Source organism: Oryzias latipes, chromosome 23, assembly GCF_002234675.1.
Source record: "Oryzias latipes chromosome 23, ASM223467v1".
NCBI classification, from domain to species: domain Eukaryota; kingdom Metazoa; phylum Chordata; class Actinopteri; order Beloniformes; family Adrianichthyidae; genus Oryzias; species Oryzias latipes.
The window spans coordinates 15,716,075-15,729,608 of record NC_019881.2 but is presented as its reverse complement, the minus strand read 5'-3'; the positions used below and the strand labels follow the sequence as shown (position 1 = coordinate 15,729,608).

General features: G+C 38.7%; 1 protein-coding gene across 2 annotated transcripts in view; it reads right to left on the bottom strand.

Moving 5' to 3' along the window:
• Positions 1-13,534, bottom strand: part of iqsec3 (IQ motif and Sec7 domain 3) — a 101,461-nt gene that overhangs the window by 72,923 nt on the left and 15,004 nt on the right. For both annotated transcript variants that reach the window (XM_023952353.1, XM_023952352.1), the window contains exon 2: positions 7,939-8,019. In XM_023952353.1, the coding sequence (XP_023808121.1) occupies positions 7,939-8,019 (81 nt within the window). The remainder of the gene's footprint in view (positions 1-7,938; positions 8,020-13,534) is intronic.

Sequence of the window (13,534 nt, the reverse complement as noted above, 5' to 3'; positions counted from 1 at the left end):
GAAGGCTCCTTCTTCAGTGTTCAGATTGTAGGCTTTGTGCTTCTGCTTTGGCCTATTTTCCAATGACAACAGAACAGTAGGAAGCCAAGGCTACTCATTTTTAATGGCTAAACCCCTCCATGGAGCCGGAGACACAGACAGGCGAGGATAAATATCACACTGACACACAAAGGTAAACAAAACTATGGCCGAGGACACAGAGTGTGAAATTTAATTTTCAGCTCTAAAGGTGAGAGCGAACCTGGGCGTCTGCTGTGAGTTTGCACTTTAACAAGTCAACGTACCATGTCCTGTGTTGTATCAATCAAAGAAAGGACTCTAATTAATAAAACAAGTCACTGCCAAAAATACTATGCCCAATGTGAAATATGGGGAATCAAACTGTGTGTGACGTTTCTCTTTTTTTATCATGACTAAAAGTTCACAACCACTTGTACAGTCAGTGGCTTCTAAAGGTCAGCAGTAAAAGAGATTTAATGTTCTGCATCTCGTCTGTGTCCCAGCTCTACAGATTGTGTTTGTTCTGTTTTATAATAAATGCATAAATAACATTTTGCCTACTTTGCTGTCTTGTTAGGATTCAGTTTCTCTTTTGTAAATTTAATGTAGGAACCATTAAAATATGACATAGATTTTCCCCAAACCCATAGAAATAAAAAATTGGACACCAACTTTTAGTCTCGTCTGACTTCAGGTTCTAAAAGGAACTAAAACTGGTATTTTCTAAAAGAAATTCTGGCATTTTCCAGTTGAACAACTTTATTTGCACCATCCTTGCACATTACACTGCCGGTTTCTGAATATTATGCATTATTATTATAGTGTGTAGGAACAACTGACACAATATATCCATATTTGGGTTAAAGATTCCTGTTTTTATCTGTTAAAAGCAGCTTTCTTTTATTTTGAAGTCGAGGGGTCTGCTTCTATCTCTTCACTGGCTCTTTTCTGGGAAAATTTTACTTTCCAAACATGTTTTTTTTTTATTAGCTTTACTAGCTTGGGCATTTCAATCTACTTTAAGAATTAGCAGATGAATTTTCGACTTGTGACTGCACAACTTGACATGTCTCAAGTCTGAGTTGGATGTGGCAGGAAGTATCCAGTACTTTTCCAAAATAAAACTTCTTTTGGGACTAGCTAATAAAAAGAATGAAAAAAAATGTCAGTCGTGCTATTTTTTTCTTCTCTTATTTAGGTAAGTATGCTTTTGGCATTCAAACAGCAGAGATAATTTCCATTATTCTACTAAGAAATTCTCCCTTTGAATTAGTAAATCCTAATCTAGTCAACAAGATGAGACTTGTTGGTTTAACACAAGCAAACAAACTAAAAAGAATACCTGCCACAAAAAGCTGTGTCATAGTTGAACGTTTCATGCTCTGCTTTAACCGGTAGTGGTTCCTGGCCTGAATGTCTTCTACCAAAATGAATCAATCATTTCTTATGACAGCTGCAATGCATCACAGCTGTAGTCCTCCCTGCAGAGATAACCTCTACTGGTCTCAGTTTTTAACAAAAGGACACGAGCACGTCTTGATTTAGGCCACTTTTCGCTTGGAAAACAGCATGACTCCACTAATTACTACAGTTTATTAATAATTCCAGTCATTAATTAGGACAAAAAATGGTCTCTCGGGGAGATAACGCCGTGTGAACTCATTTTCAGCAAAAATCATTATGATTTCATGGACTTGTTTTAATAGTTAAGCATTTTATGACCTGTCATGATTTCTGATGAAACCATGTTGCTCTTTGTTTCAAAGATTGTGTGCAGTAATTTAGCATTTTCCTTTGCTTATTGTAAACAATAACGTCGTAAACTCTAATGATTCCCAGTTTAATGAACCAGATCACTGCTCCTCTGCATAGGCACATATAATTTCTGCTCCAAATCACGCTTTAGGCATCGTATAGATGCCGAGAAACAATCCGTGCGACCATTAAAAAGAAATCTGATTGTCATGTTTGAATCATGATGAAACTTCTTGGAGCTGCTAACTAATTCCTTCTCTGACAAACTCAATTGCAGATTGTGTGAGCTAATTAGCATAGGATGGCTAATTAAAGTGCCTGTATGTGAATGTGCAAGTCATTTGTCAGAGGCACCACAGGAGAACTAGTTTAAAGGGGCTTTAGATGGTGAGAAGCGTAGCAGCCTTTCTGGGAGCTGGTGACGCAAAAGCAGGCGGCTTGGCAGCAGTGATGTCGACGGGGTTGGGCATGGTGCCAAAATGTGAGCTGTCACACGCTCTCAAATTGGAAAATACTACTGGAATCCATTCCTTTATAAATAATCACACTGTCTTAAGGGACTACATCAAAGGGCAAGAAACATCAAGCATGGCTATTTAAGGAAAGTAAGTCCTGTACCCCTTATGTTAGCCACAGGTGAAACATGACTCAACAAAAAAATGAGGAAAGATCAACTGGGAATCCTCTGACATTTCTGTAAAAGTAGATAAGACTTTTTTAAGACTAATATTGACGTTTTGACTGCTAGCCACATTTATGTCAGTGTTTGCTGGACTCTCATTCATCGTATCAAAGGTCTGCACTGTCAAACCAGCTTCTTCACAGAATTCAAGAAGACATATGGACACCTCCAAACTGGTTTATATTTCAAAGTCTGCATGACATTTTGTTTGAGAGAGAGGAAGCGGCATCCATCAATACTTTGTTTTTTGCATTAGACCATTTATCAAAACTACAGAGTGGTTTCAATCCCTTCTGTAATAACTGATGAAGAGAAACAAATAAAGATTCATGCTTTTCACCGTGAGTTTATCCTTCAGAGATTATATTATATTTTGGATGTTGCGTTTATTTGCTTTCTCTGGACCTCCTGAGTTTGAGTTCTTGAGTGCAGCTTGCAGCTGTGATTTCTGCAAGTTCACCTGCAAATTTCTAGATATTTGAGCAAATTTAAGCTTCTTATTTTTACCTACTTTAGCCATTATACTGATTGCCCTAATAACTGTCTCAACATAACAGACAATAAACATATCTCTATAGAGAGAAAAAAGTCTCAAAACATTTGTGTGAGCATAATACTTGATTTGGAACTTGTGTCTCCCTGTTTGTGTGTAACCTTTGTTTTGTGTGTGTACTACTTAATTTTTAACTTAAACAATACATTTTGTACAATGCAATTGCATTTTCACATGTACACTCCTATATCAAAGAACTCATTATTACAAAATACAATTTAAGTAGAACAACTTGAAATTTCACCATCTAAAACTTAACTACCAATTCAAAATGGCTCCTGCACATACAAATATTTAAATAGTACGCACAAATCACCTGATACACAGACAAAACCACATTTATGCACAGTTAGCGCACAAGAGGTTCTGAGACTCTTCACTTTTGCACATATTTTGTGTAGATGATGCACATAAATCCTAGTAGAATCTTAGATTGTGAAACATTAGTAGAAACGTGACACTTTTCTCACTTTCTAAACAGATATGCCCCAATAATTAAGATTTCAATGTTTCATTTTGAGCCTATTGTCTTTCCATATATCTCTGTCTTGTCCATTGGGAATCCTCTTGAGGGATTTTTTAGGTATTTTGCTGAGCCTTTCACTGTGCTTGAATATTCTAAAATAGCATTTTTCTTTCGCTTATTAGGTTTCTGGGGCCCCTGGTGTTGACTTCAGCACTTCTTTGTTTCACTGCAAAGCAAAAAAGAATTGACTCAAGGTCCCCTATAGAGCTGTTAAAGGAACCGCAGACCCCTGAATGCAGCTGTGGCACATGGCTGCAAGAGTTGGAGCACGTTACTAATTGAAAGGCTGTCACCATCCTGCACAATCATTCCACTCCATCTGTGATAATAGATGTGACTTTGTGATCCAGAATACAAATCCCTCAAAGTCTCAAAACCCTCCAGTTTCTCCTGAAGGCTTCGCAGGAGTGTCCACAAAAGGTTTCTAGCCTCCTTGAATGTGACAATGAAATCCCTTTTCAACTTAAAACTATCTCGACATCTAAATGACGTCAGATCCAGTGCGATAGCTTGTTTCCATCTTTCTAATTAGTCCGTTGATACCACAATGACCGGTGCAATCTTCGATTCAGAACCTTTGAAAAAGCTTTGCCGTTGCCCTTTCACGAGCTGACATCTTTGACACAGACTTGAATTACTCTCTGCTGAACCGGGAAAGCAAATAAAATCAGCGATTGAGGTTCAATGAGGGAGAGAAGACGTCATTCCATGCAGAAGCAGCAGCAGTGAGCAGTGGCTTATCTAATTTTTGGTTATAGTAGGAGAATCATACGAATATATATTTCGTGTTACCTACATTGACTCTTAAATAGTCAAATTTAAGAGTCAATGTAGTCATTCCATATAGGAAGCGGCCACTGACTCCAAGAAACCAAAATCCATAAACTTCTATGGAGAAATAAACAGCTATTAACGAGTCATTTTATTTGTCAGAATAACCACTCTTCCTCTGATACCTTTTTTTTTTTAAATGTTCTTGCTAATCCTAATTTTGTTTTCACTATATTGTTTTATGCTGTGCAAGTAATTCAAGTTACAAACTGGCCAATCAGGTACCTCCATAAAAGTAGGGGGTCACACATCAAATGTTTGATAGATCCTCCAAATCCCGGTTTTGATTAGTAGGGTGTGGACTTCCAACAAGCTAACTCCTGATTGGCGAAAGTGGTTCCCATTGAAGCAATGTCTCACATCACAGCCTACTGATGATTTCTGGTTTCAACATGGCAATGCAAAAAATCAGCAAATGAATTGTTTCATTGGAGCCAGAAGAAAGTTATTTTCTTTGGGTGATGTCACACCCACCTGCTTGGTCCAGTTCTCATTTACAGTCAAATTGTTGTTTTGGGTCAACACTTACATTAATGATTATATTTGGAATCTAAAGGAATTATTAATCCATATCCATCCAAAAATGTCTTTGAAATACATTTCATGTTTTCCAACTTGACTTAGTGGTATACATTTACCAATTGAAAGCCTTTTTTAACCAATGTTTTTCACAAAGGGTGTAAGGAAAAAGTACAGCTGTTACAGCATGGTGATGCTAGAGTGTCCTGCTGCAGTGTTTTGCATTTTCCTTATATATGTGGCTCATCTACTGCAAGGCTTGTGTGCCACAGTGACACACGGTCACACACACACAAATACTGATACACACACACAACAGTGAGCTACAATATGTTCTCATCACTGCAAAGCCAAAACATGCAACATGATAAAACCTTTTTTTTTCACATGAACACAAATGCATTACATGTGTCAACAAGAAGGCTCACCAGTTTTCAACATTGAATTGACCTTAAAGGTCACACTTCGATGCATTATGATCGTTCTTACATACATAGGAATAATAACATACTCACATTTGCACATTTTTAACTCAATGTGACCACTTTGTGGAGACAAGCCCAGATGATGTGAGCATGAGTGAGGATGGATGCCATGGGGTGCAGGTGCAGTGTGGAGTTATGTTGCTGGGGTGTGGGGATGCCAGGTAAGAAAATGAGCAACAAATCACTGACAACAATGCGGAAATACAGAAATCAATCACAACGGAATACAGCTATCCAAAGCAGAAACGACGCAACAAGAACTAAAAGAAGGAACAAAAACCACAAGCTGCTTTTTGTGTCAGCCCCAGAGGTTTCTGCTTTGAAGTGGTTTGCTTCAGAGGTTAGCAGGGGGTGTTTTGAGGGGGATGAAGGGCTTGACATGTTACCAAGGACCTTCTGCTGGGCACTTTGTGTGCATTCCTTACTAAAGGTCCTTGACTAAGCACAACCTCTAAAAAAACATTTTTCAATTAAAGTTTAAGATGATACATTTTTTATCATCTACATTGCAAATTTCAATCTTGACCTTGTTGGTCACTCCTTAAAATGCTGTCCATTTATAGTTTGAGTTAACAAAATGCATTAGCAGATGTTTTAGAGTCCTGGGTTTTGAGTTTATCTAGTATTTCCTTAAAGTCCCACTCCAATCATATTTTGATCTATTGTAAAAGCGATGATTATGGTGTTTCTTAGCCAAAATCTAAAAACCTTTCTTTTTCTAGAACAAAGTTTCTGCAGAGCGGTAGAAGTCCACAAGAATTTCCCCTCTGAGTTGTGGGCAGGACCGTTGGTGTGACGTCAGCACACTCCTATTTCGGTCATCCATTTATCCATATGTACAGTTTTGAACCAGATGCCAGCTCAGACGAGGAAAACAAAGACGTATACGAATCTAGTTGTCTGCACTGCAAGTGGATGTATCGAAATGGAGCAAAGCAGTGAGTTTGTGGCTTGCCTTAGTACCTTATATGTCACAGCTAAAAGCTTTTTCCAACTGCATTTTTTTCATCAGTTCCTGATTCACCAAAATGTGAATAAAGAAATACTTACAAATGCAATTTTTATTTTAAATATCTTAATATAAAGTTAAAGTACCGTTAGCTGTCACATAACTAGGTTTGTGAAATTTGTTCTCTGCATTTGACCCATCCCCTGGGGGAGTGGTGAGCTGCAGCCCCACTCAGGAACCATTTGGTGGATTACCCCCAAACCAACCCCTTAATGCTGAGTGTCAAGCAGGGAGGTATTGGGTCCCATTTTTAGAGTCTTTGGTATGACTCGGCTTGGATTTGAACTGACGACCTTCCAGTCACAGGATGGACACTCTACTACAAGGCCACTGTGGTGGGTCAATTTATGTCCTCCATCATAAGAAAAATGCTACAAAAACATGTTGAAAACACCAAAAATACAATTTGTATCAGAGTGGGTCTTTAAGTTTTTGTTTTTTCTCAATTTGGCTAAGTTTTTATCCAAAAAGGTGAACACCCAGAGGTATCTGGTCTTGTTATACCACTTGCATCCAGCTCTGTGGGGGTCTTGATGTACCACCAACATTGTTTGCTTATTTAAAGCTCTCTACTAAGCTCACACAAGCAGTCTGGTAATAGATGCAGCTTACAACAATATGAAAAATTTATATTTATAATATATATATATATTATAAATATAAATTTCGGTTGACGACTTAATTGCCATTGATACCTTATGGTTAGATGAATGCTATCATTTTTTTTTTTCTGGAATAAAGACTGCAAATCTAAAAACAAAAACAAGATTCCAACAAGCTGTAAAATTTTTACCGCAAGGGTTTGGATAAGGCTACAATTCAAACTATTTATAGGTTTTTTTTTTTTTGTTCTTGTTTGTATTTCCAGCACTTACTATGATTTATTCTTCCTCTCTGAGTTGCCTGCAGTCAATTAATAATCATACAAATATAGAGCCATCACACCAACTAATTATTGGCAGTTTGTTTTTGTTGCTTGTGATTGTGGAGGTAAATTACCTCATTAAAGTGACATTAGAACTTTTAAATTGCCTTAAAAACTTTTCATTTGAAAAATGAGATCGTTTGGCATTTGTTTGGATGTATTGGTGGGTAGCATTACTTCTGTAGCTAACATTATGAAACCTGACAGAGGAAGATAAAAGCACTATTATCAGGATTTGCCTTCTGGATTCACTGTATTTGTTGGTGTTCTTTTTCCTAGACCAGACTCAAAACCCAAACCTGCTGTGTAAAATTTAAAAGTTTTTGGAGTGACTGTTGTGCTACCTTGGAGACTTGGAATCTTTGAATTAAGGCTCTGCTTCTGGATAGCTTATTGTTGCTACTGATGAAAACAAGTACAACTTTTTCCCAAGCAGGCACAGCTACTTTTAAAAACCACTTCATCTTAGACACCACTGCAGGGGTAGTTGTGTTGTGAAACTAATGGAGTTATAAGAGGAGGCATGATAAGCAGCTGCAGCTGTGATTTAAAGAAAAGAGAACTAAACTTGCTTACAATAATTTAAAACAAAAAGAAGAAGAATTACAAAGGGATACAATTGTGCAGATGTTTGCAGGATGCGATCATCTTACCTGGACACACACACGGTGGAGGTTTCTCCTTCTGGGACCTCTGGAGCTGGGCAGCAGAACTGGTGAAGGACTGTTTGGTTCCTGCATTGAAGATGAGCAAAAAATATCAAAACACAATTTAGAAATGACTTAAAATGTAGTTGTTTTTTTTTATTTTATTTGTTATATTGCATGAAACATCACTAAATCGGACACATCATGAATGACTTTTCCTTTTGAAGACATGTGGTAACTAAGTGAGCCCTGAATAAACAAACATTTACAAGTCACAATGTAGTATTACAGACTAAATCCTGAAGAAATGAGCCAACAAAAGAAACAGAATTTTTAGAAGATTGCATGTGGTAATAGTGGTTTTGGTTGATCATCATTTGGGGCCTTGATATGCAACAGTATGTCTTTTTGGTTGACTGGCACCATAATGGACAACCGCTAGCTCACATGTATAAATATTCAAAACATTGAAAGATCACTTTGTTTAGACCAGGGTTTCCCAAACATGGTCCTCAAGTATTCCTTTCCTACAATGTTTTACTTTTTCCTATTAGCCTAAACACCTTGTGCGGTTCAGTAGCTCGTTCAATGAATGTACGCTTTTTACATATATCCTGCATTTATCTTAAAAAAGGGTGTAGTGATGTGTAAATGTGAAAGTTTTGAACGCGCGTTCAGATTTTCCAATGAAAATGGTGGCTTGAACAAGTGTTTCAGAAAGCAATGTGAATGTTGCTTTAGATGAGTGAAAAATGTTGCACAGTTGAGGAGCTGATAAAAAGCCTCAATGGAGGGGCAGAAATGACAAGCAAGTGATAAATGTGCACATGAAAAGTATTTGTAGTATTTGCCCCTTCTGTGATACCCTAGTCAAGTGGTTTTAATGTTTTTCTAATTTTCAGCTCATTATCTGATCATTTGCCTTTTTCCAGGCTTATCTCACTACTACAACATCTGTCAATACTGATGAAATGTTGGCGGAGTGTATTTTGGTGTGACAGTTTTTGGATTGCGACAATGGGAAGACGCAGCAGCAATACAGATTAAGATGGACAAAAACAAGCAACTTGAATTTCGCATTTGACAGTTTTGATGCATTACGTCAAACAGACTCACATAAATGGATGTTGGCACAGCTAGAAATCATGACCTAAAGTCTAAACGTTTGCTAATCTGACATTTTCACGTCATCGCAGCTGTCAAAAATGTCACACAGATGACTAGTAGACTTAGATATCTTCCACTCTGGACTAGAAATGCATTGAATTTTAGGTTTCTTTCATTCTAGAGAGAAAAAACATTTATTGTGTTGTTCTATATTCGATCAGTTCAACAAAATCCATTTAACAAAATGAGTTCAATCATCAAGAACAAGGCAAAAAAGCAACATGATAACTGCATCACTTTTTTAATAAAATGACTTTCATTAATGCATTTTGCTACTTCACTTGTGTGCTCTACAAGATATACACTGAGAGGGGTGAAAGTGGTACTAAAATAGGAAGAGCAGGTATAAAACTTTAAACGTGCATCCGAGAGAGCTTTTCTTTCTCCTTCAGTTTACCCTCTCTTTCAAAGTGCCTCATATTTCAAACATTTATCCATCCTTCCCCTCAGTATCACCTCATCCTCAACCCCACTCTTCTTTCCCCTTTCTTTCTGTACCTTTAACACAGATGTTCCATCAGTCTATATGGCTTCCATTCCATCTGGTCCTATAGGCTTGAAAATAGGAGCTTGCTCAATTATTCTTGCTGTCAGAGGATGCATTCCTAACTCTAGAATAGAGCCTGGGGTAAAGACAAAGGCCAGGGTAGTGTGCAGCAACAAATGCACGTCTTATCTTTTAGTTTCTAAAGAAGAAGGAGACCTAATAAATGCAGGTTTGTCATAGTGGACAGCAATATTCTTGTGTAAGAATAGCACATAGTGTGGGGAGGTATGACAGCAAATTAATTCTCATTGTTAAAGATTCCGCTAATTATTTTCCCTTTAATAACCATGACGCCACTAACAGGTCCAGAGCATGGGCATCCTCTGAGGGGGATGGATTACTGCCAGAGCTGGAACAGCAGTGTTTCACAAGATTGCATTCTGGATGGTGAGAAAAACCTGTCCATCCATCCATTTTCTAGACCCGCTTAATCTCTTTTGGGAGTCACAGAGTTGCAGGTACCTATCGCAACCACTGTTGGGTAAAGGCAAGGTACACCCTGCGAGTTACCACTACATCACAAGGCCACAGTGAGACATTCAACCACAGATGCTCACATTTCCACCTATAGGGACTATTTAGAGTACAGAAAAAAGGTGCACAATTATGTAACAGCAATAATTACTACCCTCTGCACACGCAGTCTTCTAACAAAATAAGCTACTGAAAGATGCATGCTTTAATTCTGTATAAAATTATTGAACAAAAAAATGTTTTTCTCAATTGTTCAATCTGCACTGTAGTACACCAAACACTTTAACTCAAATAGTTTTTTTTCATTATTGGTCAAAAGATTTGTATGCTATGTATGAATCAAAACTTCAGTTACGATCATCTGGATGACCTTAAGACCCACTCCAATGAAAATTGTGTGTTTTTTATTTTATTTTAACAAGTTCTGGTGGTTTTTTTCTGATGATGAAGGGCATACATTAAGAAAATTAAACAAAATTGCATTTTTCTTTATTCAAATTGTTGTGAATCAGGAGCAAACAAAAAATGCCATTTGAAAAAGCTTTTAGCAGTGACATAGAAGCCACAATCAGTAGGCCCTGCCCTACTCCTTTCTAATACATCCACTTCTGCCGCTCTGAAGAAGCTATGTCCAAGGAAATGGCACAGGTTTTTTCTTTTTGGCTAAATGGTATAATGGTAATTAAAGAACCACTGGGAATGCTTTGACACCAGATCAAAAGATGATCAGAGTGGAACTTTAAGAAGATATGAGTCACTGACCACTAATTTGAAGAAAAAAACTTTAAAGGACAGCAAACTGTTTATAAAGATGACCAAACTCTTATTCATCTTTCTCTGCTTTGATCTTCTCCGTTTTTTCTTTCTTACATTTGCCATCCCCTCACTTTTTATTACCGTCACCTTCAACCTTCTATCCAAACACCCTTGTCAAATTATGTATTAATAAGCCTCTAAAGCAACAGATGTTGCTAGAATCTGCTATCATGCCATGTATTTTAAGATTTTTTTCACATAAAAACTAGTTCTGCTTTTCTGCACTCCTCTGCTTTTTTACAGAAGTATAAAGATGATGAGTCACACAATGAAGTCACGGAAAAGAGTATAGTGGAAGCCAGCCAGAGGTCAGAAGTGAGCATTTTTGAGCAACAGAATGCTTCAATGCCAAAGAAGACTACAACATGCGGAATGTTTGCTTTGAGGATGCCTCTGGAGAAAAACAGAGGAGGAGCTTTGCTGTGTCTTTGTAGATCTAGAGAAAGTCTATCACAGGATACAGAGAGAGAGGCTGTGACTTGTAAAAGGAAGTCTGTAGTGGCAGAAAAATATGTAGGAGTCATGCAGGACTATAAAGAGAGCTACAAGACAGTGGTGAGTTCAAGGTGGAGGTAGGACTACACCAAGGATTAGCTTTGACCTACTTCTTGTTTGCCATGGTATTGGACAGAAAGACGGATTAGGTTAAACAGGAATCTCCGGGAACCATAATGTTTGCAGATGACATTGTTAGAGCTTGGAGGAACAGCTAGAGTGGTGGAGTTTTGCTCTAAAAAGGGGCAAAATGAAAGGTCAGCTAGAAAGTAAAAAAAAGGGTATCTGTGTGTAAATGACTGAAGTAGAACAGTGAGGTTACAGGGAGCAGAGATGAAGAAGGTGGAGGACTGTGTTGGTGACGAGGCATGTGCCTTGAAAAGCGGGCAATAAGATGGTTTGAGCTTATTCAGAGGAGGTACAGTGGTTCTGTTGGTAAAAAGATGGAGAGAGGCTGGACCTTCCATAACAGAGGTCATGGGTAATACCTACAAAAGTTTAACACTCACTGCTCAGTAATGCAAATTTCTAATCACCCCATTTGGAGCTACTCTATGCATAAAGGCCCGTACACACCGGGACGAATATTCGCCAGGCGTTATTCGCCAGCGTTTTTCGCCACGTTTTTTGTGTTCACACCCAGGCGATTTTCGCTGACGATGAGCTGAGCGAACATGCAATTTCATTCCCTGACATTAGATGGCGCTTAATGTAAACAAAAATACTCCTGTACACAAGGTGGCGCTGCGCAACTTTACGCTTCTTAAAGTCGCTTTTCCCTCAGAAGAAGAGAGCAAGTATTTACACGCTTGTCAGAATCATACAAAGAAAACGTGAATATTTCAAGCACCAGTTGCTCCAACTGGTGCTTGGTTCGGGGATATTTTAGAATGTCCGTCATTATTTCTTCGCTGCTGTGTAGACGCTACACGGCGTCCATCTTCTTCGCTGGTATGTGTGTTCAGCAAGGCAGTTTTGTGTTTGAGCGCCCCCAAGTTGTGTTTTACTGTAACTTCAGAAGCTCCAGACACGTGTGCAAAAGCGCCATTCTCATTGGTCGAATAGATTTCGACGCGACGCGTCGAAAAAAAAAAACGAACCCGAGGCGGTTTTTTTTTTTGACGCTCTGACGCGTGGCGTTTTTTCGCGTCGGTGTGCACACTCTCATTGGTGCCCTTTGTTTAGTCACGAGGCGTTAAACGTCGGCGAAAATCGCCGGCGAAATTCGTCCCGGTGTGAACAGGCCTTTAGGCATGTAGACATGGTCAAAACGGTCTGCTACAATTCAAACTGAGCATCAGAATGGGAAAGAAAAGACAGGCTGGTCTGAGTATTTTATAAACTGCTGATCTACTGTGATTTTCACCCACAACCATCTCCAAAGAATGGTCCGCGGAAAAAAAAGAAAATATCCAGCGACAGTTTTATGGGTGGAAACGCCTTGTGATGTCAGACGTTAGAGGACAATGGCCAGACCCGTCCCAGCTGGTAAAAAGACAATAGCAACTTAAATAACCACTAGGTACAACAAAGGTCAGCAGAAGAGCATCTCTGAATGTACAACACGTCCAAACTCAAGGTAAATGAGCTACAGTAGCAGAAGACACCAACTGCTACTGTCAGCTAAGAACAGGAAACTGAAATTCACACAGACTCACCAAAACTTGACATTAGAAGATTGGAAAAACCTTGCCTGTTCTGATGAGTCTCGACTTGCTGTCAAAAACATGAAAGCATGAATCTACTGTATCTTGCCTTGTATCAACTGTTGAGGTTGGTGATGGTGGTGTAATGGTGTGGGGGATATTTTCTTGGCACATTTTGGGCCCCTCAGTACCAATTGATTGTTACAATGCCACAGCCTACAATACCACAGCCTACCTGTGTACTGTTGCTGACCATATCCATCCCTTTATGACCCATTTTCTGATGGCTTCTTCTAGCAGGAGGACGCACCATGCAATTAATTTGACATTATCTCAGGCTGGTTTCTTTAAAGGGACTCAAATGGCCAGTGACCAGCACCTTTGGGATGTGGTGAAACAGGGGATTGGCATCATGGATGTGGAGCCGACAAACCTGCAGCAACCATCATGCCAATAC